The following is a 25,069-nucleotide window of genomic DNA, read 5'->3' on the forward strand; positions in this document are numbered from 1 at the left end:
GTTAAATGCAGAGGACAAATTTCACTGTGTGCACCGTGTGCTGTGCTGCACATGTGACAATCACTTCACTTTAACTTTATATCTAGTAGTACAAAGGAATGAAAATGCATGTATGAAATACAGCCTCTTTAAATCACATATTACGCATGTGCCACCTAGTGAACGTCGGCAAAGGTGTTAAGTGCTGAAACAATAAGCCAATCATTTTTCATGTTATTGACTAATTGCTGGATTGTTAATGAGAATAAAAGAAGTGTATCCCTTTGTTCAGGCGACCACTTCGAAACAGGAGTATTGTAGCAGCTGGGTGCATCATTGGCAGCGTAGGAGATCTGTCCTTGACGGGTGTGGTCTGACTTTCTGCGTTACTGATTCAGTCCTGACAGTTCAACTTTATTTGTTGTGAAGTGCACAGGACTGAGATCATGAGAATACAAGAAAACATGGCCTCAACCTCGCTCTTTACCGAAAAAAGGCATTACCGAGGACGGCACAGTTCAGAACACCGCTTTCACGCGGATGCCAGTTTATTATTAAGCGGCTTAAAAACAGTGTCTTTTAGGCTGTTCTGTTGTAACCTATAAAAACACATGAATGTGGAGATTATTGGCTTTGACTGCTTGCCACACATGCCCCAATATTTACCACGCAAGCCAGTGTAAAAACCTGGTCTAACGTCAGGCACTAATGCAGTTATAATTATGGGAAATTATTTGGACAATTCGGTACCAAATAAAGGCCAACAGGCCGGATGTGGCCCACGGGCCATAGTTTGCCCATCCCTGTACAACGGTCATTTAAACAAAATACCAAAGGAGGAAGTAAAACAAGAAGGGAAAGGCTAGACTGTTACAGCAAAGAAGACCAAGGCCGAGGAGCAGCGAGCACCAAAAGCAGCAAACACTTTCAGGTACAGTGCATCCGGAAAGTATTCACAGTGCATCGCTTACCTTACAGCCTTACTCCAACATGGATCGAATGCATTTTGGGAAACTTTTTTTTTAACGTGGTCGTTATGGGGCGTTGTGTGTAGAGTTCAGAGGGGAAAAAAATGCATTTAATCCATTTGAACAAATGTGGACAAAGTGGCGCGCTGTGAACACTTTACAGATGTACTATATGTTGCATTTTAAAAATGTTGTGGCGTCACTGCTGTTATCTGAAAAGATGGGGCTGGAAATTCAAATTTTGCCTCCATCATTTTACACTATATATATAGTTTTAATATTGATCCCAAACCAATCAATAGGTTGGTGTGTTTGATGCAATTGGTGCTTCTGTTAAGAAAGTAAAACCACCAAGGAGAACGTCTGAAAAAGAGAGAAAAACCTGGGTTTGGAGAACCACAAGAACCTGGGTTGAACACTGAATCCGAGGAGGTAAGTAGACTATGCAGAAGAACCAGAAGTGAGGAGCAAGGCTCTTCAACCGTAGATAATAAGCTGTGAGGTATAGCTTTAAATCAACCTCCTGAAACTACAGTAAGAAAGCCCAGGCCAGGTTTACTGAAGTCCTGCACAGTGGACCTGCTGCAACATGCAAGCCGAGAGCAGAGACCGGACAAAGAACGAAGCAATGATCTAAAAATAGTTACATAGCTACATACCCTCTCACCCACAATGTAAGCCCCACCCAGCAAATGTGCTTACAGTATTATATAAATAGTTATTAAGCACTTGGAGTCGGCCCAGAGATACTTTCATGTACAAAACAGAATGAAATTCGGTTGACCAAAGCTTTTGCTACTCAAAGGACATTGCCACTATCAACCAAACTCCATGTGTTGGATCAGGACTTTGCAGAAACGTGCTACGTTCTTCAGTAAACCTGGCCTTTGCGTCTCTAATGGACTGAAACAGTCATGAAGTGATTTGGTTGCTCAGGCCATGTTGGTCTTGAGGAACACCAGTTTGTTCATCTCCTCGCCCGTGACCTGCCTCTTCCTCTTCATGGCCAAGCTCTGTTGGCACACACTCACGCACTCGCTGCGTATGCCGACCGCAGGCACTGCCAGCAGCCACAGTGCTAGGCGTGCCAGTTTGGGGTACTTGTCCACCGATGAGCTCCAGTAATGGAAGAGGTCTGATGTGGTGTTGAACAACGGTTCGGCAAAGTACTGGAACAGTTCCTTCCTGACCTGGGTCTCCTCTGGACGCTCGATTCCACCTCCATCCAGGCGGCTCCTCTTGGCCACTGGGGACCCGTTGCCATCCCTGTCCTCCCCTCCGCTGCCGCCCCTTGCACCGACTCCTACCGCAGCCGCTCCGCCCGATCCCGCGCGTTCTCCAATATCCATCCCGATGGCCATTTCGCACACCCTGCCCATGATCTCGTCGTGCTGGTAGGTCGGCACGGGCCTCAGCTTTAGCTGGGGGTCGAGGACCATGGCCACCTGGTGTGCGCGCTCCACCTTGAAGTTCTCCTTGAGCGCCTCCAGAAAGTAGTGGCACAGCTTGCTGCCGGCACCGGCCTCGCCGGCTTTGGCGGTGAAGAGCTTCTCCAGGCGGAGGTAGACCGGCAGGACGTTCTGCAGCGTGGCCCTCCGTTCGCTGCTCAGCTCCAGCGCTGCCTGCCTCAGGGGGGCCAGCAGGCCTGCCAGGGTGCCAAGCAAGTGCTTGTTAAGGCCCTGCAGTAGGGGTGCGGTGCTCTTGCTCCGGCCGTACGCCTCGCAAATGGCCTCGAAGTTCTCATGGACCTGCAGCAGCGCCTCGGCCGACGTGTCCCAGCAGGTCGGTGCTGGGAATTCCTCCGACGCTCTGCTGTCGCTCACTCCTCCGCGCGGGAGGTTGGTGGTGCTGGCGATGTTCCTGCAGGTCGCCAGCAGTTCTCCCAGCTCGTGGAGCCCCCTGGCCTGCAGGCTGCGACGACCCAGCACGGCCTGGATCACGCCACCCAGGGAGCAGCCGGCACAGCGCAGGCACAGGCCGCCGCGGCCGCAGAACGCCTGCGTGGCAAGCCGGGCCTCCATAACGTACACCGTGCGCATTTCCGACATTACAAACTCCGACAGCACGTTCTGCACCCAGTGGTGCACTTGCTCGGGCCCCTCTCTCAACCCGGCCTCCTTCACTCCCAGGACGTAGCGGCGGGGCCGGAAGCCTTCCACCTGGTAGGCGGTCAGCACGTAGCAGGCATCCGGCCCCACTGTCTGTGAGTGGCAAGTGACCGCGATGCCCAGTGAAGAGTTGGAGCCCAGGGCGCAGGTCACCTTCACCTTGACCTGGTTGTACATGCGGGGCAGCTGCTTCAGGGCCAGCGAGCTGAGGTCGGCGCCCAGCGCCTCGCGCAGATTGTAGGCACCGTGCCGCGCGCCCGTGTCCACCAGCGTCTGTGCCAGTTTCAAGAAGTCTTTACTGTTGAGTGCACTCAGTAGACCCAGGTCAGCAGACATTAGCCTCAGCAACCGTTCCGCGACTTGTTGCCTCTCCTTCTCAGGCAAGAGCCTATTTTCAGCTGGAAATGAATGAGAGCAAGAAAAGTCAGAAAAGGCTGCTTTTGAATTGCACTGACATTCTATAACTTGTCAAAAGGAATGAAATGAAGGCCAATAAAATTACACAAAACCGCATGACCTTCTGTAACACACTGGACGGAAACAGGCGAATAGACACTAGCGCGAACGGGACACTAGCGGTACTTGGACTAGCACGGGTGCACGGGAAATGAATTCACTACCATGAGTGGACGTGCAGGAAGCCCATGACCTGACCTTAGGCAACTCAGTAACTCAAACAGTCCCAAGATGTTTAGGTTTTCTGCACACTTCAGTAATCCATCAAATGAACACAAATTTATGGTGTCATCCATCTACAAAATAATGTCAATGTACATCACTGCACACTGCCAGCAAGTGCTTGTTGTTCATGAAAGAATACCACACCATGATCTCTAATTAGACTGTTGAATGAAAGTAGATTCTGGAATCACACATTTCCATTTGTACATTATTTCTGTAAATGGGGTGATTTTTTTCATATATTAGACAACCTGCAGCATTTCATTTTATCAAATGGGCCTCTATTTGTTTTTGTCATTCATTTATTATAGCAATATTGGGTGGATACTCACGAAAGGGGATGTGGTTTTTCTGGGCAGGAGGGGGTGACTTCCACAACTGATCCTGAGCTACAGGGGCAGAGCAGCCTTTTGGTGACTCCACCTTAGTGTGATTCTCATTATCCGCTGAGGAAACATTAAGGAGAAAGACGGCATGTGACATTAAAACAAAAGATATACCAGAGATACCTGTCCAATGCTTAAAAAGTCATATGTTTAAAATATTAATAAACAATATAAGACATGCCTTATAAAAGATAAACTCCCAAATTAAAGTACTAAAATTCTGTGAATTTTTTAACGAAAGAGCTTTTAAAACTTTTACATTTTCTGATTAACACACTACCAGTCATTGACACACCTACATTGGTATGAATTTACTTTATAAGTGAAGGAAGCACAAATGTTTGATTAATTAAGACTGTTCTGAAAAAAGGCCCCGTAAAATGATTAGAAGTGTCAAAAATCACAACTTGTGCACACATATCACCATGCAGTGCATCTAATACTGTAGGGTATGACTAAAGCATGCATGTAATAACTGTACAATTCACATAAAAGTTTTGACAAGATTTGGCTGGTTTTAATGTATTAACTACAGATTCTTTTCTTTCAAACTGGTGAAATCCTGCAGTCTTCAAGCTGGTGAAAAACTGCTTATTTGAAGAAAAAAAAACTACTGACATCCATGGAAAGTACACAACCCAAACATTTTTGAAGTTGAATCTGTCAGTAAATCAGTAATCTACCAGTCAGTAAATGAAAATATAGACTGACAAGCATACACTACAAAAGTGCAGTAACCAGTGTGCAGCTCCCTCACCAGCGTGGGACTGCATGTGCTCCAGCAGGTTGTTATAAAACTGGAACTGAATGCCACAGGCTCCGCATGTGTATGGTTCTAGATTAACACACAAGGCCAATGTCCTTAGTTAACAATTAATCAAAAATAAATACATATGAGCTTTAAAAAATATTTTATGGCTACTACTGTCATTAAAAAAAATCAAATGGGCATTTATATAAGTGCTGTCAGTGCTTGTGCAATAATATTAGAGAAATGTTGCTTTAATTTTAAGATCCATGATTTCGGATATATAGGAGTAGTGAAACAGAGAGGAAGCCTTCACTCACTCTTTGTTGATGGAAATGTGCCTGTCAGGGGACTGGCAGTACCTGTGGGAGAAAACAACATTCATATTTCAGTTTTAATATTGGTTACAAATAGAAACTTTTGTTAACCAATCTTCTGTCAAACATTACACATCCATATTCTACTGCACTTATATGCCACACATCACAGACAGTTGCAGTTGACCATATAAGCAGCATGTGCTGGCTGTCGCCAAGCAACACAAAATTTTGCATGTAATCTCAAATCTGTAGCAGAATTCTCTCAGCAGGCACGCACACACACACACACACACACACACACACACACACACACACACACACACACACACACACACACACACACACAGTCCTCCAAACGATACAAAAAGCACATTTGCCTTTTGCAAATGAAAGCTAGCTGCTAGAACAAAATGTTTCAAATACTTCACGCTGGACACATTTGTGGACCCCTAAAACGTGATGTTCCTTAAAAAACATTAAACAAAAGTTAATCACATCAGTGTGCTGATCCTAGGGCAGTTGTCTTTACGGTCAATAACCTTTGTAGTGCCTGGAAGGTATTTAGTCCCATTTTTTATGATACTTGGTCTTTCAAGTCCATCGTCCGGGGAGCAGCGTGTGGAGATTGGTGGATCGGGATTCGAACCGGCAACCTTTTGATAATGGGGTTGCTTCCTTAACAGCTAGGCCTCCACTGCCTCATATTGCATTCTGTGTAAAATAAGCCTTACATCTTTTTTAGGAGTCATTGAGTCAAGAAAAAAACTTTGTGGATGCAAACATAAAGGGGGGGTTAAATATTCTCGATGTTTGGATCACTACTAATGCAAATTTTGCCAATCATTTGCATTTTGCACTTTTGTCAAATGTTTGCAATTTTGACCTATCGCAGGACTTTGTGTCACTCCAATGTAATAGGTTTTACTACTGTGTTACTGAACATGCAGACAGGTGCGACAGGAATGCTGTTCATTTACCCTCAAAATTTTCTGCAATGGATTGTGTACAGTTGTTCTGCACGATAGTGGGGGTAATCGATTGTTGCGTGTCCCTTTTCCTATAGTGACCCTTTTCCTTATAATAGCTCCAACATCTGAACTCAATCTATTTATAAATGTATTTATTTACTAATGTATGTACTGTGGGTGTCTATATTATATCGAAAATAGTATCAAGTACCATCCATAGTATCGGTATAGAGTCAGAAATTTAAGTATCGTGACAATCCTAATACATGCACATAGATTACAGCGGGAAAATTTTGTTTTGCACAAAATGCTCTGGGTTGCGGGCTCAAAAGTAATCATGGTTAACAACCATTACTGTGCTCCACCCTCACAACCCTCTACATAATGCATTTTATAATTATATCTCTTTATTTAAGTTAACAAACTGAAACGTAGGTCTATAGGTATCACATGCTATTTCTACACTGACATTATAAGTGAAGTGAAAGTGAAGTCATTGTCATTTTTAAAGTCTGCCCCTGGTGAGCAGCGCCCGGGGCCTGTCATAGATATGGTTAAATCTCTAAAAACGACTAATAATCACTGCTATAATCAATCTCTCATCCATCTTGGCCGCATCGATGCTTTGACTATTGGTAGCGCATTAATATGTCACAACACGCAGAGGTCAAACTTCAACAATATTCAACTTTGACCGCAGAGTTTGCAGAGGCTCTCTTCAGGCACACGTCTCATCAAAAACAATGGGATTCAGAGCGCAGTCGAGCCATGGACAGGTTCGGTCTGTGAAGGCCTTCAGTGCGCTCAGATTTATGGAAATCAGTCATGGCAACAGAAAAACTTTAATCCATGAATACAAAATCCCCCAACTCACCACTTGAATTCTGGGAGTTGTTGTTGTCCACCAAGGAGGGCTGGATTTTGTTCTCCACTTTCTGACGAAAAGAGCTTTCTGGACAAGAACAGAGAACATAGACAAATAAGAATAAAATAAACGAATAAATGAAAAAAGACGACTTTACCCATTGCAGGAAAATTGCCTGGAAACTGTAGCAGAACAGAGACAGAGCAATTTACACCACAAAGAGTTAAACTAAGAGACAGTAAATTTGAGAGCAACTGCTAAAACATGCAGCAGCACGACCTATTTAATCACAGTGGCGTTTTAAATAGCCTTGCTTTTCAGAACATACATCCACAAAAAAAATATTGTGTTATTGAATAAAACAGATAAAGCCTGGTGACTCAAGCATACTGATAATATTTATTGCTCAGTTATTTCTCATGAGATGTTGACTTCTATCAGGCCAATATGTTGCAATTTCAACATCTTCTGTATTCATGAAAATATTGTGTGTTGTTGCTAAAATGTATGTGTGAATTTCAACTAACAATACGAATGACATACTCTGAAAAGGTGAAATAAGTAGAGGATTTTACATGAGGTCATGCTTAAAAAATAGTGATTGAAAAATCTGTGCAACTGTAGCACTGATTCTTCAATCACCATGTTTTTTTTGCAAACTACCTTAAAAAATACAAATCAAAAGGATCTTTCAACATGCAATTATGTTGAGATGCAATTTCATGTTTAATGATGTGTGCTATCGCTTATTAAATAAAACTTTAATATAAATGACACTGTAATGTAAACTATAACAAATATGAATTAAAATAATTTCAGAAATCAAATTGAATTAAATGTTCATTAGCACATGGTCTACACACACACAAACGTTATACACAGTGTTTCCCATAGAAATAGGCCGACTGAATTGTAACACAGCAAGTCTAAAACATCCCGTTCATGGGGGTTAGGAATAGTTTTCTTGGAGAGGATTTAGAGTACCTGTTTACTTGTGTAACACAGGCTATAAACCCAACAATTCCCACCCACTGCTCAAAATAGGAAAAATAATAAAATTCCACACACATATAGTCATTCTCTGATGTGTTTGCAGTGCAATTAAAATCTCTCAAAAGAACCTAAAAAAAGAAGACAGTGAAGTAACCTTCTTCTGTTATAAGGACTGTGGCTGCCTTGGATTACTTATAAGTCAACAAGGGATTGAAAGGTGAAAACTTCTGAAAATGCTGCTTTAGGGCACACATGACGTTCTGTTCCAGTCAGGAGTCTAACTTTGCAATCCACCAGTACAGTGATGCACTGGATAAATATTAAATTAATATGTCTTGGTAGTATAGGTGTGATGGCAACCTAGGGAAATCAATTGCATTACCGCCACATAATGACAAAATTGCTGTTCTACTTTCAATGAGCTTTTCATAATCTATTCTGTGTGATTTGGGTCTACATAATGATAGGACTAGAACCCAGAAATGTGTGATGCATTAAGTATTCTATACCTGATGCAACTGCAGCTTGACTATGCTTTGAGGAGAGCCAAATAATTCTTGCAAAATACTACAGACCCAACTTTTATGAGAGCCCATTTGGAGGGGCATTTTTTTTCCTGGAGGCCTGCACACCCTGCAAAACATTCCCTTACAGACCAAAGCACAAACAAACAACAGTAATTCTTACCAAAATAAGTTTTAGTACAAATATGGCCTTACAAATGCCATTCGTACCATGCTCTGTGAGGTAGAGCCAATTGAACTGTGGGAGTGCAAGCCAGTCAGGGTTCCATCCTGATTTTCGGTGCTTGGAATCTGAAAATGATGCATTGGTTTTACAGCATTTACATGATGGAGGAGTTCTTGCTCTATGAATAGGCTGCTGCTTGAACTTGCAAAATTCTGCCAGCAGCTTCACAGACCGATTAGAATTCAAAATCCCAAGCTATTTACACAAAATGAGGTGCAGCAGCTGTAGAGTGAGGGTAGATAGCTATATGTGTGTGGTTTCTGGTACACCCATCACAACAAAACAGGTTTGGGAGGGGTAGAGTGAGGGGAAATTGACTAATAGTTGATTGTTCTAAAATGGGTCATACAAATGCAGTCGTTCATATACCGGAGCAGCTGTGAGGTCTATATATGGGAAACACTGTAGAATAATATATACAGTACTGTGCAACTTGTTTAAAGCATTTACAAATCATCCAAACAGTACAGTTATTTTTTCTCAAAAGAAAAATTTCCCCTCAAAATTCTTGATATTAGTATAATATCTAGAAGGATGCAAGAAAGACAAGTGTACAGCTCACAGGCACATTAAAACTTAATAAGCACAAAAGCAGAAGTCTGACTGAAAAAACATTAGCCCTTCCAGCACACTAATATTTGATTCTGTAATCCCACATTTAGGATTACAGCCCAAAGCTTGGATTTGGATCATTTATTTTAGGAGAAAGCTACACATTTCCATTCCAGTTTCAGTTTGTACCTGCTAAAAGCTTAAATGCCAATTTTAAGACAATGCCTGTTGAGCTCATTGAACACAACTGAAAACTGATCTAACTTAATTTTACAGTGCCTCCAGGATTTAACGATTTTTGCGATCAAAGCGACAAATCTCAAAATGTGCGATACAATTATGCAATTGGATTGAAAACATGTAGGTTCACAAAAATAACTTAATCGCAAAATCATGGAAAGAAAATTCAATTGGATATATTAGTTTTTAATGTGTTATCATACTGTGTTTTTTTGGCTTTAGAATTTTGAAATCTATATTTTTTTTACATTAGATATATAAACCAGAGAAAAAACCCCTATGATCATATCATGGGTTACAAAAAAAGCCCCACAGCCAGGATGTTTTAGACTGAAGCTAGAAAAAAAAAAAAAAAGGGTCTTCCCCTTTGCACATAATGTTAAAATGTTTAAAATGCTTATAAAAATAAAGGGAACACAAAAATAAGACATCCTAGATCTGAAATAATGAATTATTCTTATTAAATACTTCTTTACATAGTTGAATGTGTTGACAACAAAATCCCACAAAAATTATCGATGGAAAATCAAATTTATCAACCCATGGAGGTCTGGATTTGGAGTCACACTCAAAATTAAAGTGGAAACACACACTACAGGCTGATGTAATGTCCTTAAAATAAGTCAAAATGAGGCTTAGTATTGTGTGTGTGGCCTCCACATGCCTGTATGACCTCCCTACAATGCCTGGGCAGGCTCCTGATGAGGTGACGGATGGTCTCCTAAGAGATCTCTTCCCAGACCTTCCCAGGTCTGGGGAATGGCCGGGCCAGTCCATAGCATCAATGCTTCATCTTGTAGAAACTGCTGACAGGCTGAGGTCTAGCATTGTCTTGCATTAGGAGGAACCCAGGGCCAACCGCACCAGTATATGGTCTCACAAGGCATCTGAGGATCTCATCTCAGTACCTAATGGCAGTCAGGCTACCTCTGGCGTGAACACGGAGGGCTGTGCGGCACCCCAAAGAAATGCCACCCCACACCATTACTGACCCACTGCCAAACCGGTCATGCTGGAAGAGGCAGCAGAACGTTCTCCACGGCATCTACAGGCGTCTGTCACATGTGCTCAGTGTGAACCTGCTTTCATCTGTGAAGAGCACAGGGCACCAATGGCAAATTTGTCAATCTTGGTGTTCTCTGGCAAACGCTCTGCATGGTGTTGGTCTGTCCCCACCTTTGGATGTCAGGCCCTCATACCACCCTCATGGAGTCTGTTTCTGACTGTTTGAGCAGACACATGCACATATTTTGCCTGCTGGAGGCCATTTTGCAGGGCTCTGGCAGTGCTCTGCTTGTTCCTCCATGCACTAAGGCGGAGGTAGCGGTCCTGCTGCTGGGTTGTTGCCCTCCTACAACCTCCTCCTCATCTCCTGGTGTACTGTCCTGTCTCCTGGTAGCACCTCCATGCTCTCGACACTACGCTGACAGCAAACCTGCTTGCCACAGCTCGCATTGATGCTCCATCCTGGATGAGCTGCACTACCTGAGCCACTTGTGTGGGTTGTAGACTCCATCTCATGCTACCACTAGAGTGAAAGCACCGCCAGAATTCAAAAGCGACCAAAACATCAGCCATTTGCACAACAGCATGTGGAATTGAGTTGCTTCCTAAAGTTGGGAGTTACATTCTGATGGTTAAGTGTTCCCTTAATTTTTTTGAGCAGTGTATGTTATGTGAAAAATAATAAAAATATTCTAAATTGTTTGGTTTTCAGATGATCAGTGTATAAAAAGATAATCAGATAATTAGTGCTTAAAACTTTGCACAATACTGTATAAGACCATGTACTAATAGGTATTTTAAGTTTAGCCCCTCCATTAAAAATGTTTTCAAGTCAATGAGATTCCACTGAAGATAAGACACCTTACCAGATGGACCCTGCTCAGATTTCGAGGAAACTAATTTGTTGGCATCTTTTCCGCGATGGTGTGCGCGAGGTGACTGCATGTCAAAAGAATGACCTGTGTGGGGAAATAAATAAACAAATAAATAAACTGCATGTCAAAAAGTGAAATGGCATTTCAGAACTTTGTTTATCAGTGTCGATTTTTCACTTCCATATTGAAAACGTTAAAGCAATACACAAATTTAACATTTAGTTAACGTTTAAATGGCAGGGTTTTCACAAACCCACACTCTAACAAAATAACAAAATGTTGAAAATGCTAACAGACCACCAACAAAATGACAATATTAATTCTTTTGTAAAGCAACTGCCTTCCCTGAGGGACTTACTAATAGGTGTGTGCAGCGCCACATGCTCCTGGTAAGGGTTGAAGTACTTATACTGTTTGCCACAGAACTCGCACGTATAACTCCCAGTTTCTGACAGAAGAGCAAAACACACAAACACTTGACAACTGTTTTGTACCCAGTTGAAAACACTGTTTGTATGTAAAACATTGGCAAAAGGAGGCTAGGATGACCGATAATCACAAATGTCATTTAGGAGGAGACTATTAATAAAAAAGAAAAAAAATGTTTCATTCTGATTGTTTTTCAGACAACAATAGTGCACATACTTGGTCCAATTTTCTGGAATTGCTCCACCTCTTCCTTGTTATCTTCCAGAGGTATGATATGGTCATAAGGGTCTGGTTAAAAAAAAAAAAAAAAAGTTTTAATTAGTGAATACACCTGCACTTCCCAATAGAAGAAGCCACATGCTCACCGCTGTCAGGTCATTCTGGATTATTCAGTATTCTGGTTTTTGCAGCTTGTTTTATGGATCCCTACTATTCCGACCTTTTGGTACCCTGTTTTGAAGTTTTTGTCTGTCATAAGAGAGACCTATGTGATGTTCATATGACAATTACATAATGCATATTGCACCAGGCGTTTCCTGCCTCCTAAGATATCTTACAACCCCTTATTAACAGGACAGCACTTTTCTCAAGAATGTGCAAATGCTGCTGGAAAAAAGTGCTGAGATCTGCCTTCAAAATAAAACGCAGCGACGATGTCACGAATTGAGAGGATGAGTTTATTAAAGCAAGAGAAAACCCTTAACATGACTGATGATTTGCAAGATTTGTATTACATTTTACATTGATTGACAGTACAGGATAAATCAATATGTGTGTCATCAATTCACGTTTTCGCCATACTATTAAATGGTGGATCTCATACTTTGGAGTGAAAAAAATATATTTTGTAAGTTACAATACTAATTTCACTGCAGGAGATTGATAAATACTGAAAGGAAATTTGAAATATAAAAAAGCCACACACACACACACACACACACACACACACACTTGCAAGTAATATGCAAAGGAAGGAGGCATTTACCATCAACCGCATGCAGGTCTCTGTGCTCCTGAAAGCAGCTGAAGTACTTGTACTTTTTCCCACAAATATCGCAGGTGTACCGGAAGGAATCTGCATTCAGACAAGAATAACATTTTCACCTGCAATGCTCACTAGCAGTCATATAATATTAATTCAATCAAAATATCATGTATGTTTTTTTTTCTTCTTACAGTAAAACAATGCAATAGCAGAAATGATTAAAGGGTAAATTAAAAACAGTAGTAGAAGTAAAGGCTGAGGTCTGAATAAACCCAAAATGCCCTTGCCTGCTTTGTGAATTATGCTTAGGGTCCTCCGATACTCACTATTCATTCCCTGGGATCCACCCTCTCCAGGAGCACTTTCTGACTCTGCAATATGCAAAACATATGCAATCGAATACTGCACAAAATGACAGAAAAGCACTTCTTCCATTATGCGAAAAAAAAATGGGGGGAAGGGAAACGTAATATCAAAACTAAATTCAGTTTCTACAATGAGGGGAACAGTTTTGACCCTTTTTTCGGGCCCTCTATGCTGTGCTTAATGTATGCAAAGTGATGGGACAGTTTAACTTGGCATCCAAGGCAAACAGAACCTCCATGCATTTTATCCCAATACACGAAACACAGAGACCACAGGATGTCATGGATTTCCATAAGAACCAAAATATTTTCATTATTGCAAAATAATAAAGTATAGATCATTTTTATCAGGTTCAAAATCTTAAATATGGCACATTGCATATTGACCAGTTCAGATCACCTAAAAACTGCTAACAGGACTTAGCAGCATTTAAAAATAATTCAAGCATAAATTATTTGGCTGCAAAATCATAATGTCATTAATGACTTGTTGTACTGAGGCATATGGGTGTTGACAGTGCAGGGCGTTAGAAGATGCGATTATGGGTCTTATACAGGGTGTCCAGCCAATGGGACGTGTGGGGTAGCAGCTTTTCAACTCAAATGCTCTCCTGGATTACTGAGTTCCTCATCCTGATAAGCCATGGGCGTCGTAGTATGGGGACAAAAGGGCCCAAAATAACTTGCCTAAAATAAAGCTTAGATTGAAAGAAATGGAGCCCACAGACACGGTTTGAGTACAGGACACTGTGTTTTGTGCTACACTGCAGGATGGACCATCTTCCTATCATGGTAGTGGCATTTGTGGGCCTTGGAGCTCTGCTGTCGAGAGCTTTACACTTATGGTAAGGCCTCCCTTGGCAATGTGGGCTGAGGTGTGAGCTTTGTGGCTGGGTGACCCACATAGCTCAGCCAGACTCAGCCCAAAACGTTGGTGTGGGATCACAACCCACAAGATGGAGGATGGGGGATGGGTGTTAAGCAGGAAGCTTGTCTCTTTAAGGAGGACCACAATGTGCCTCTAGTGAGAGTACCACAGGATTAATAATCAGTAATCAGTTTGAGGCCTAAAACGCCCTGAGCGTCTGAGTGAGGGGTACGAGCGCCCAGCAGTGGGCTGGACGGCACCAGGATGGAGTATGACGCCAGCAACCCCACTGTGGTTTCAGTGGCTACTGAAAAGTGAGTGAGTGACCATTCACTTTAATATCATTTCAAAAAGGAAAAAAGAACAACTAATAAATAAATGGATCAACACAGCCTGACATTATGTATTTGTTTCATAATTCCTGTTGTCTTTTTTAAGCATTTTGTAACCTATATTTTTTAAGGCAGTGTTCAGAACATCAGAACATCGAGACCTCTGTTTTGGTGTCTTAAATATAGAATTGCATTAAAGAACAGCCTTTGTCACGTTCATTTTGTTTCAACTAAATGTAAGCTTCTGATCCTCTTTTTTCATTATTTATAAATTGTTTCTGATATGTGTCAAAACTGTATCTGGATTATGTCTATTTCATGCTACACTGCTGCGGGTAGGGGGAGATCTTTTTCTTATTACTGATTTTAATGTTAATTATTCTAATAGGTGAAAGAAACCTGTTTGCCATTGTGTGAACTATCCAACACAAGGTTGAAAATCATTATGGGAGGCCACTTATAATTATACAGTTTCGCAGAAGGGAACATTTAAAGTAAAGATAGTATTGCCATATAAAATGCCACTGTACAAGGTTTCAAGACCACAAATATACCAAATACTTGATTTGAAAAAAATAGTTCCTAATTGTTTTGGGGGCTTCGATAAACATGCTACAAATGAGCATCTTGTTGTGGTGGCCATGATGGCTACCTCACCATCTCATATATTTCAATACTGGATCAAAGCTAGCATTTACTAAAAAAAGGCATATAATGCCTTTAGAACAGACAAAAAAACATTGTTGGAAAATGTAAAACTAAGGAAATAAAATAAAATGAATCCATGACATGCTGTTCATTCAGAGATCTGGCATGACATAACCCACAGACAGTACCAGCTCATCACTCTCTTACCTCTGTGAGCACGGACATGTGTCTGAAAGCAGTTGTAGTACTTGTATTTCTTCCCACAAATTCCACAAACATAGGAGCCTGAGTTGAACAGAATGTGCATGAATACATGTCTCTATTTTAGAGTCCCATTTATACTGGTTCACACAACCCAACCAACAAGAGCTTTAGCAAGAGTGCTCATTCCTATCAAAGGGAAATTTAACTTCAATCTAAAAATACTTCAACGGAAATTATTCCTCATTGCTCTACTTGAAACAAGGCCGTGGTTAAGAGTAAATGCTGCACCCCTGTGGTCAGAAAGAAGCAAACACGGCGGCACGTACCTTGTGCATGGGAATTGCGGGAACCTCCGATAACCACACAGATCTCAGCCGGCCCGCTGTCCTCGCCCACTTTGCCATTGCTGGCAGTTGTGGCGCCCGGCTCGGTCTTCACTGCAGAGGGCGAGGGGGTAGGCGTGTCTTGGCTGACGGCAGATTCCCCCTGATCCAGGCCTGGGTTGGGGACCTCCTGAGCGCTCATGACTCTGGCTGCACTTAGCCAGAGCTGCTGCAGCTGTAGATAAGAAAGAAGAAAAAGAGTCAAATTTATTAGGTTTTTATTGTCAATATGGCGATGTGGACATCCTGTAGTTTCATACAGGATGGTGACTGTGTAAGGAAGCCCCATTATTAAAAACAGCATTGTTATAGAACCATATTCAGTTACAGTGTGATGGCCAGGGGCCTGTGGGCTCACACAGTGGGTGCTGGTGCACCTGATTAGTGGGTCCTGATCACGCTCAGCTTCTGCTTATTAGGCACAAGTGATCAGGACCCATTAAACAGAGTTCTGCAGCGATAACAATTTTTTACCCTGGTTGCACTGTTTCTTGGAACACCAAGACTTGTAAATGGTTAAATAACAATCTGGCTAATTTAAAATTCTTTATTTTAAGCCCAATTCTATAAGAAAGGCAACTTTCTGAAAATGTGTTGGTGCTTAAGGTTCTTCCCTGAGCTGAAATTAATGCAAGATGAATTCAATAAAATAAAAATAAAAAATCTAAAAGTGAAAGTGTTTTAAGGGCTTGAACTTGAGCATCATCTCAGCTTGATCATCATCAGTATGCTGCTGCCTGTTTCTGATAGGCAGTGGGAAGAGAGGACACTTGGGCAGTACATTTATCACTGCATGTTATGTGTTTTATTGATGCATTATGCTTTTTCTGCATTAAATTACCGCTTGCGCGGTAAATCAGGCATGCGTTTCTAATAACGCTCGAATGGAAACTGAGGCAATAAAACGGAGGCTAGCTTCTGGCAATTATGAAAGCAAAGTTTGAGGTGTGGGGGAAAAAAAACTTTGACCATGAAAAATGATACGGGCCATACGATATAGACTTTCAGAGTTAAAGAGACTTTTATTTCCCCTGAACAGCTGGTTGCACCTCAGAATTTTTTTTTTTTTAGTGGCACCATTGAGAAATTAGGTTGCATGTGCAACCAAATTGGTCAGACCCTTGAGCCCTGACTGCTACACCACATAATGGCTGACAAAAAAAAAAACAAGCAATTTTCTTAATTTTATACTTGTTAGTGGTAGCAGCCTAGAAGTAATGTCACATAACACGGCCCTATAGTGCGACCAATTTGGTTGCAAATGCAACACAATTTTTCAAAACAATTGCCAGATGCTAGCCTCAGAATTTTCACATCTCTCTGATGATAATTAAAATGAATAACCTGACGATGGACCCTTCAGCCTGGACCGCTAGATAGACAGAGTGGATGTAGCCATGGATTAGAGGTTTAAGTAGACTCTGACAAGTACAGCTCGTGAAGTACACGTTATTGTGGTGGTGGATGCAGACCAATATGACTGTACCAACAAGCATTTTGAGTAATTTATGCATTTTTTTATTGCCAGCATCCATTTTCGCACTAAACAAAATGCAACACACGACCGCTCATTTACCGCATGAGTCCAAATAAAAAGTACAATGCACCTATAAAACACATCACAGTGTCCTCCCTCTCCCCGCTGTCTTTCAGCAACAGAACATCAAGCCGAGATGATAATCAAGTTCAAGCCCTTAAAAGACCTACACTTTTAATTTAATTTTTTTTTTTTCATTTATCATGCAGTTCAGTGAAGCACTTTGAGCAAACACATTTTCAGTACGTTATCTTTCTTGTAGAATTGTGCTTCAAATAAAGAACTTTGAACCAGATTGTTAGTTAATAGTTTACAAGTCAATATTGATTATATGGACAGCAGTTGAGAAAGAAGGGAAAAAGAACGAACTTGTAAAACTGCACAGTTAAATGCGATGCAATAAAAAATTTGGTGCATCTAACGTTTGTGCTGGTGCACTTAAAAAAGGAAACCGTTAATCTAGAACCCTGGATCACATGTTCAATCCTCACTTATTCCCAATTTGACCCTGGGCATGACACTTAAAGGCAGGGTTCTTACACATTTTTACATAAGAATTTCCATGACTTCATTTTATTATTGTTTTTTTTTTTGTTTTTGTTTTTCAGTCAAATTCACCATAGTCAAATTCAGTCAAATTCACCATAAAATTGTTAAACAAAATTTGACAACTTGAAAAGCTTAACCGACAGTGTTACTATACATACTGTAACATACTATAGACATGCTAGTTTTAGATTGTACACACAACACCCCACAATGTTTACCTGAGGGCGTCAAACTGAATAATATGTTTTCTTGTAGGCAACATGCTTTTTCAGCATTTCATTTCTATCATTTTACTGGGGCTCGCACGGTCAGGTGATGCACTTCGATTAGTGCAAAAAAATGGAGGCTGGCTTCTGGTGATTAAGAGAGTCTAAGGTGTGGGGACTTTGACTATGAAAAATTATTCACAAACTCGTCACATGCAAAGCAGGGGCAGTGGTGGCCTAGCGGTTAAGGAAGCGGCCCCGTAATCAGAAGGTTGCTGGTTCGAATCCCGATCTGCCAAGTTACCACTGAGGTGCCACTGAGCAAAGCACCGTCCCCACACACTGCTCCCCAGGCGCCTGTCATGGCTGCCCACTGCTCACTCAGGGTGATGGGTTAAATGCAGAGGACAAATTTCACTGTGTGCACTGTGTGATGTGCTGCTGTGTATCACGTGTGACAATCACTTCACTTTCACTTCACTTTCATGTTGGCTGGCATCCGCTGCCACAATAATGTTGGGTTCAAGCTTTTAAAAAGCCGTACCAGGCTCAAGTTTGCTTCATGGCAAAGGTTTTAAAGTGAAGTGATTGTCACGTGTGATACACAGCAGCACAGCACACGGTGCACACAGTGAAATTTGTCCTCTGCATTTAACCCATCACCCTGAGTGAGCAGTGGGCAGCCATGACAGGCGCCAGGGGAGCAGTGTGTGGGGACGCTGCTTTGCTCAGTGGCACCTTGGCGGATCGGGATTCGAACCAGCAACCTTCTGATTACGGGGCTGCTTCCTTAACCGCTAGGCCACCACTGCCCCACTGGCTGCGAAAATCAGTTTATTGATCTTTAATAAATTTGTCAAACCCGCAAGTAAACATTTAAATGTCATGATGGGGTGTTGTGTGTAGAATTTAGAAGAAAAAAATGTATGTAATCCATTTTGGAATAAGGCTGTAACGTAACAAAAATGTGGAAAAAGTGATACGCTGTGAATACTTTACGGATGCACGGTACATGTGTGCCTTGTGCCTTTTATTCTCAAAGAACGTAGCACCTTCCAGTTTATTACATTGTTTATGATTGCAACATCATGTGACCAGCTGCTTCCTGAATGATGTTGCTAAGGGATTTATATTTAATAACACAGCCTTGAATAAATATTAAAACTGATTTGCTCAACAGGGACACACAACAGTTCAGGTTACTACTGTTAAAAATAAAAGCGAACTTGAACTTGATTCCATGCCACACTAAACCAGCAGTGTGAAGGGAACTCCAGTCCATACTCTGCTCCTCTGTGCAACTCTGACACCCTGAAATGACTGTCTGTGCAGCATGTCTGCTTCTGCTGATATAATGAGCCAGCTATGCTTACAGCGAGGAAAATCTAATTCATTAAAATGCTAACATATACAAAAGGTGAAAAGAAGAAAAGGGCTGATGCGTCCTGTATGCTGCAGCAAACAACAAAAAAAATCTATGCTTTAAGGGTAAATTACTGTTGTAATTATCAATTATCAATGACATATACAATGACATAAAATTATAGATGCCTTAATGGCCTCATATATATCACACATGTATATGTCATTGATAATTATATATTAAAAATATATATTATAATAGATAGCTAGATAGCTAGATAGATAGATAGATAGATAGATAGAGAAAGAGAGAGAGTGAAAGAGACAGAGAGCTACTTGGCTTTAGAGCTACTTGAGCATAAATACGTAATATTTATAAGATCAAGTTATGTGCTTGGTCTGAATTTCCAACAAATTGTGAGAGCAGTGTGTGCTAATCATCCAAGACGGCCTCAAACAACCAGTCACGTTTCTCTTTGCAAATGACTTGCAATCATGTAATGTTGTGATGCTGTTATTGAATAAAGAGAGTCAACACACTTTACCCATCTCTCCAAAGTTGTTGTTATTCTTCCACAAATCTTTCAGAGCAGGGAAAGTTCACACTTGATGACACAGAACTCCCACCCTTGCACGCAGACTCCCAAAAATCTATTAATAACGTGATATTAAATGTTACGTTCCAGTTTCCAGACACTGGGGCACCCTGGTGAGGTTTTCAGAATTCAACACTAGGTTACACAGAATTTCATACATCTAATGGCTAAATGATAACATAGTATATAATTAATGATGAGTGTATTTATAGTCACATAGTATGTCTTATCTGTGCCCATTTGCATATGCAATTACCCATTCTTGTGAAACAAAAACACTCAATATTAGAAAAGAAAAATGCAGACTGCACCACAAGGTCAAAAACATATTTGCCAGATAATCATCAGAACAACTGCAGACCACATGCAGCATCTGGCCACCATCAAAACTGACATGTACTGTCAACAAAAAAAAAACACTCCAAAATCTGCACCAATGCTTTTCCGACTGCTTGATTTAAATGGTTGTGTGAAATCCATCGACTCCCAAATGTTTCCCAAAATTTCTCATCATTGCCCATTATTATAACAAGTGCAGTTCAAATTGTAAGAAAACCCTCGATTTTAAAGGGGGGGGGACGACGACTGAAAAGAGGGTAACTCAAGGTCTCCTTTAAAAGGTCTTAGCAGAGTGGAGCATTTTTCCTTAGCTAAAATGCTAATGATATGCTCGCCTGTTATGTCTCAGGGGGGCAAATTATGCAGTGAGTTTATGCAGGGGGATAAATCATGCCAAACTTTGAAAATGCCTTGCTTAATTTTAACTGCCAGCTAAAGAAAAAGAAATATGTATAAAAAACTGCACCCTACAAACAAGGTGAGGGGTCATCAGTACCCTAACACTCCAAAAACAGGTGATACCCAATTCACGTACAAACCATTTCATCAAATGTATATTATCGGCCATTTGGATGAATGAAAAGCCAATGTTCCAAAGCAAACTGAATATATTCTAGATAGAAAAAAGCCATGCAATCATTTTCAGCAGAGGAAATAAAAAAGAAAATGCCCCGGGATTTAACCAAAACCAAGTGCTTCCTATTCCCTGCAATTGGCAACACACTGCTCATCTTCCATATGCAATAAAAATCGCCATGATTGTCACTGACAATTTCAGAAAGCAATCATCCATAAATATACTGGAGGAGGAGGAGAAAAAAAATTTCCCCATTAACTCGGGTGGCATGAAAACAGAAATGTCAAGTCTTAGAAATTCCATCCGAACATGCGGCAAACTCCATAAAACCTTTTCAATTTATATGCTAATGCAGTGAATTAAAATTTAATAACTGGAGATATTGAAAAGCAGACTTAAATTATACAAAAATAAATCCTGAAAGAGCAGCCTAAAATTAGAAATTCAGGGTGGCATCCGGCCTGCTGCTAAGCCCTTGAATGCAGCAAGATTAAATTTCTGATGAAAATCAAAAATGCACTGCAGTCTGAGACAGAGACAGAAAACCTGCACCATTGTGATGTATGGATTCATTAAACAGACACACACACACACACACACACACACACAGCAGAAAGCCAATCTGTGTGCTAAACTTTTGAAATGGCGCAGGCAAGAAAAAAGAAAGGAGTGAAAAATATGGTAGATTTTGATCAGCATTGCACCTTATGCATAGCATCAAAAATAAAATATTTTTTTTTTTAGTAATAAATAATAAATCATAATCCTCGTAGTTGTATCATGTTACAGAGAGAAGGGGCTGGGGTGTGAAAACTGAAATTTTCCAATACGAACGCAGTTAAGTCTCAGATAGGTAAAGAAACCCAACATATGAGAAAAAGAAACCCACCTCTGGGTGCTCAGGATATGCAGAGAAAATGTAGTCGTAGTCTTCCTGCCCTCACTTCCTCCTCCTGGATCTTGGCAGCCAGAATATGACCTGAAAATAGGAGATTTGAAAGATTAAAATTTGCCTTTGGTTTCATATTGCACAAGCTAAGAGTTACCGAGAGAAATGGCCGCCCATGAAATGTGCTCTGGGGGAGGGACGGTAGAAAATTTCTAATTAAAACTGGACCTTATTAAACGCGTTCTCCAGCGGATTTGTGCCCGTGTTTCAGCACAGCTATCGGGCAAGATTTCCGTTACATCTGTGTGTATAAAAGAAATAAAAACACGTCTTATAAAAACCACCTTAAGAAAGACTCGGGTCAAACTTGATTTCTTTTAAACAGAAACAATGCCGTAGAGGAGAATGTTGTATTTTTGGCGATGAGGTTTCAGTACCCCACCCCAACCGCTCCCGCCCACCAGGGACAGTCACCATACTTTTTTTTTTCTTTTGCAGAATCTGAATTGGGGTGATCAGCATTTGTTACAATATTTTTAAGTAGTAAAACCTAAATCACCCGATTCCAATCACATTTAAATGAAGCCTGTATTGGCTTCTGGCATATCATGCATTTATTCACCATTAAAAAAAAAAAAAAAAAAATAATTATATATATATATATATATATATATATATATATATATATATATATATATATATATTTTTTTTTTTTTTTTTTTTTCTCACAAGGCTGCAGCCATTTTAAATTTCCCTTAACTGCACCAAAATTAATATTGAATATACAAATACAGGAAATGTATTGCTTTGTGGGTTTTTTTCTGCAAAAACACTAAATCCTGCCAGTTCATCTTTGCAATCAAATGCTTAATGTGCTGAAAAATACAATTAATTCTAAAAGCCATCACTGTGCAACATTATTTTAAATCATGCTGGTCAGACCTTAATCGATTAAATGATTTGCTGTAGCATTCGCCAAGCCAAACTTCATTGACGGCATTGAATTCTGACAAAAGGTCAAAGTTCAAACCCATATTTAACGGAGCCAGCACAAATTCGAAACCAACCTTTTGAAATTCGAGCAAACGTAAAGGTCAGCTTCAAAATTACAACTGGCCTCGCCAGATCGGGTTGCTGACTGAAAACAAAAGAGAGACGGGAAATTGCTTTGTGTCCAGAAGATTAATGTAAACAACTCAAATCAGCTATGATTGTTTTTCTGTTCTCCGAATCTGCTGACAGCCACAAAGAGCATTTTCCCCACAGTGCGTGCTTTCTGTTTGGTCAGTAGTTTTTTTATGTTTAAGATCCAAGCTCAACGGAGGCTCTGCGTCTTCTCGCTTCAAAAATACATTTTAATGCATAATGATAATCGCCTCCAAAGAAAAAAATATGGATTAGCATTCCATTCCTGCTAGTATGGCTTTATTACAGTTTAATGCAGTCTACATATTTTGATGGGTGAGGCACCCATTGTGCTTGTTTTTCCAATAAATCTATTTAAAAAGAAAAACGAGAACCTGTAAAGGTGTGTGTGTGTGTGTATATATATATATTTGTAGTTCATACATGATTAGAACAGGTAGAGTACATGGCTGTGTACACCAGTGACAAATGAGCATAATGCAGCAGTTATTACTACCCTGAGTTGAAAAATATACAGACATCGCAGAAATTCTATCTCAGATAAAATTGTAATGCTGTACAAGAAAACAATCTGCATGCATCAACCTTTTTTAAGGTCTAAATGTAATATATATATATATTTTCCTGTTTTATATGGACATCCATATAAAACATATTTCGTTCATCAAGAAATCAAAAAGCACCGTATTGTCGTCGTCTTTTCAAAGCACGTGCTTGCATTTAAAACAGCTTGAAATGCTGAATTTAAAATGTACAATCAAATTAATTGCAATTTCTTAATTTTGAAAAATATTTACCGACAGGTGGCGCCAAAACCAAACGTTTTTACACACACTCGGCAAATAAATTGTCGGGAAAAATAATGATCGTCGTCCAAATGAAAAACCTTTCCGCCCAGGCGGCCTGCAGAAATAAATGCAATTTGCCGACACGGACGACGAAATGGTCGCGACGAAATGCGCCGCAAGGCGAACGGCGGGGAAATTCGGACGCGGGAGGGGGACGGAAATTCTCTAAACATGGCTGCTTTTTTTTGTGTTTTCAGAATCTTCAGCCCCCTTCGTGCTTTTCTGTCGCGAATATTTCGCCCGATCCGTCCACTCGCCTTCGCGGCCACCACGCCGCTCGCGTGGGATTAAAACTCGACAGTCGGACAGTTGATGGGAAAAAAAAACGGGCGACGCCTCGCTGAAAACTTTTATTTCGAGAACGGCTTTAGAAAAAGAGAAAAAAAAAAAATCAACAGATTAGCATTTGCATTGCTGCACGCTGGCGACGAAGTGCAGACCTGCGCCTCTTTCTGTCCGAATGGGGAAAAAAAAGAAAATAAAATTAAAAAAAAAACGAAGCCGCTTAATTAGCGCGCAAGACAACTAAGGCGAATTGTTAGAATTTGTAAAGAAAGGGGAAAAAAAGCGAAGTAGCGTAAAGGTTTGCGTTACCTCCAGATACGATGCGGCTCATGCGGGTTTACGGTTGCTGAATATCTCGGCACCTCCTCCTTTGAGCTTTTTTTTTTTTTTTTTTTTCGTAGACGGCCCAGAAAAAAAAAGGGAAATGAAGAAGAGAAAGAAAAAAAAAGAACGATTTGGAATCGGGAATTCTGTCAGCGAAGGCTTTCCGACGTGGCGTTCGTGCCCCCGGAAGGCTGCTCCGCTCCCGGCTGGACCGGCGGGGCCGCTCGGTCGGCTCACACGGGCGCAGCCTCCCCGCCGGCGGGGCGCAGGATGCGGTCTGCGCGGTGGAAACGCTCGTCCGCCATCATGCGAGCGCGGCTCCCGAATTCGCGGCGCCCGACATGTAACGCCGATGCATCAGACATTACGGAGTCGGCGCTCCGGCGGCCGAACGACCGTGAAGTTGCGCAGGGAGCGGGAGCGGGAGCGAGGCGCACGTTTTTAGGCTGGAGCAGCCCGACAGCAACAGCCCGCTGCAGCCCCGTGTTAACGCATTAGCATTTTCTCAAGACCGGTGCGTTTCCGTATTTCTACACCGTGCTTCACGTCGCAAATCGAAAGAAAACACAGCAGCGAGTGAATACTAGTAATGATGCACGAGTAATGGCGACTGTGTTTGATCAAATAAAACTTCCTCTGGCAAAAGAAAAAAAAATGTGTGGTGAAGTTTGTGAACTTATGTGTGCTGAAAATCTACCAAAATACCTTTTCAGTGTTTAAATGTTACTGCGTGATAGTAACTCACGATTGTCGGGTCGA

General features: G+C 41.2%; 1 protein-coding gene across 5 annotated transcripts; it reads right to left on the reverse strand.

The window, feature by feature from the left end:
- znf618 (zinc finger protein 618) lies at positions 1 to 24,850 on the reverse strand. 5 transcript variants are annotated; one of them, XM_028974469.1, is made up of 15 exons: positions 24,296 to 24,850; positions 21,708 to 21,797; positions 15,596 to 15,827; positions 15,273 to 15,350; positions 13,179 to 13,223; positions 12,853 to 12,942; positions 12,084 to 12,155; positions 11,797 to 11,886; positions 11,430 to 11,522; positions 8,751 to 8,831; positions 7,033 to 7,110; positions 5,191 to 5,232; positions 4,880 to 4,957; positions 4,069 to 4,182; positions 1 to 3,453 (listed from the first exon to the last, which is right to left on the reverse strand). In XM_028974469.1, the coding sequence occupies exons 3-15, from the start codon at positions 15,792 to 15,794 to the stop codon at positions 1,880 to 1,882; spliced, it is 2,634 nt and encodes an 877-aa protein (XP_028830302.1). In that variant the 5' UTR covers positions 15,795 to 15,827; positions 21,708 to 21,797; positions 24,296 to 24,850; the 3' UTR covers positions 1 to 1,879. The 5 variants fall into 5 exon arrangements, with proteins under 5 accessions (XP_028830302.1, XP_028830301.1, XP_028830305.1 ...); XM_028974468.1 differs by having other exon boundaries at positions 13,140 to 13,223; XM_028974472.1 differs by lacking the exon at positions 8,751 to 8,831 and having other exon boundaries at positions 13,140 to 13,223.
- Positions 24,851 to 25,069: the final 219 nt, after the last annotated feature.

Source organism: Denticeps clupeoides, chromosome 3, assembly GCF_900700375.1.
Source record: "Denticeps clupeoides chromosome 3, fDenClu1.1, whole genome shotgun sequence".
NCBI classification, from domain to species: Eukaryota; Metazoa; Chordata; class Actinopteri; order Clupeiformes; family Denticipitidae; genus Denticeps; species Denticeps clupeoides.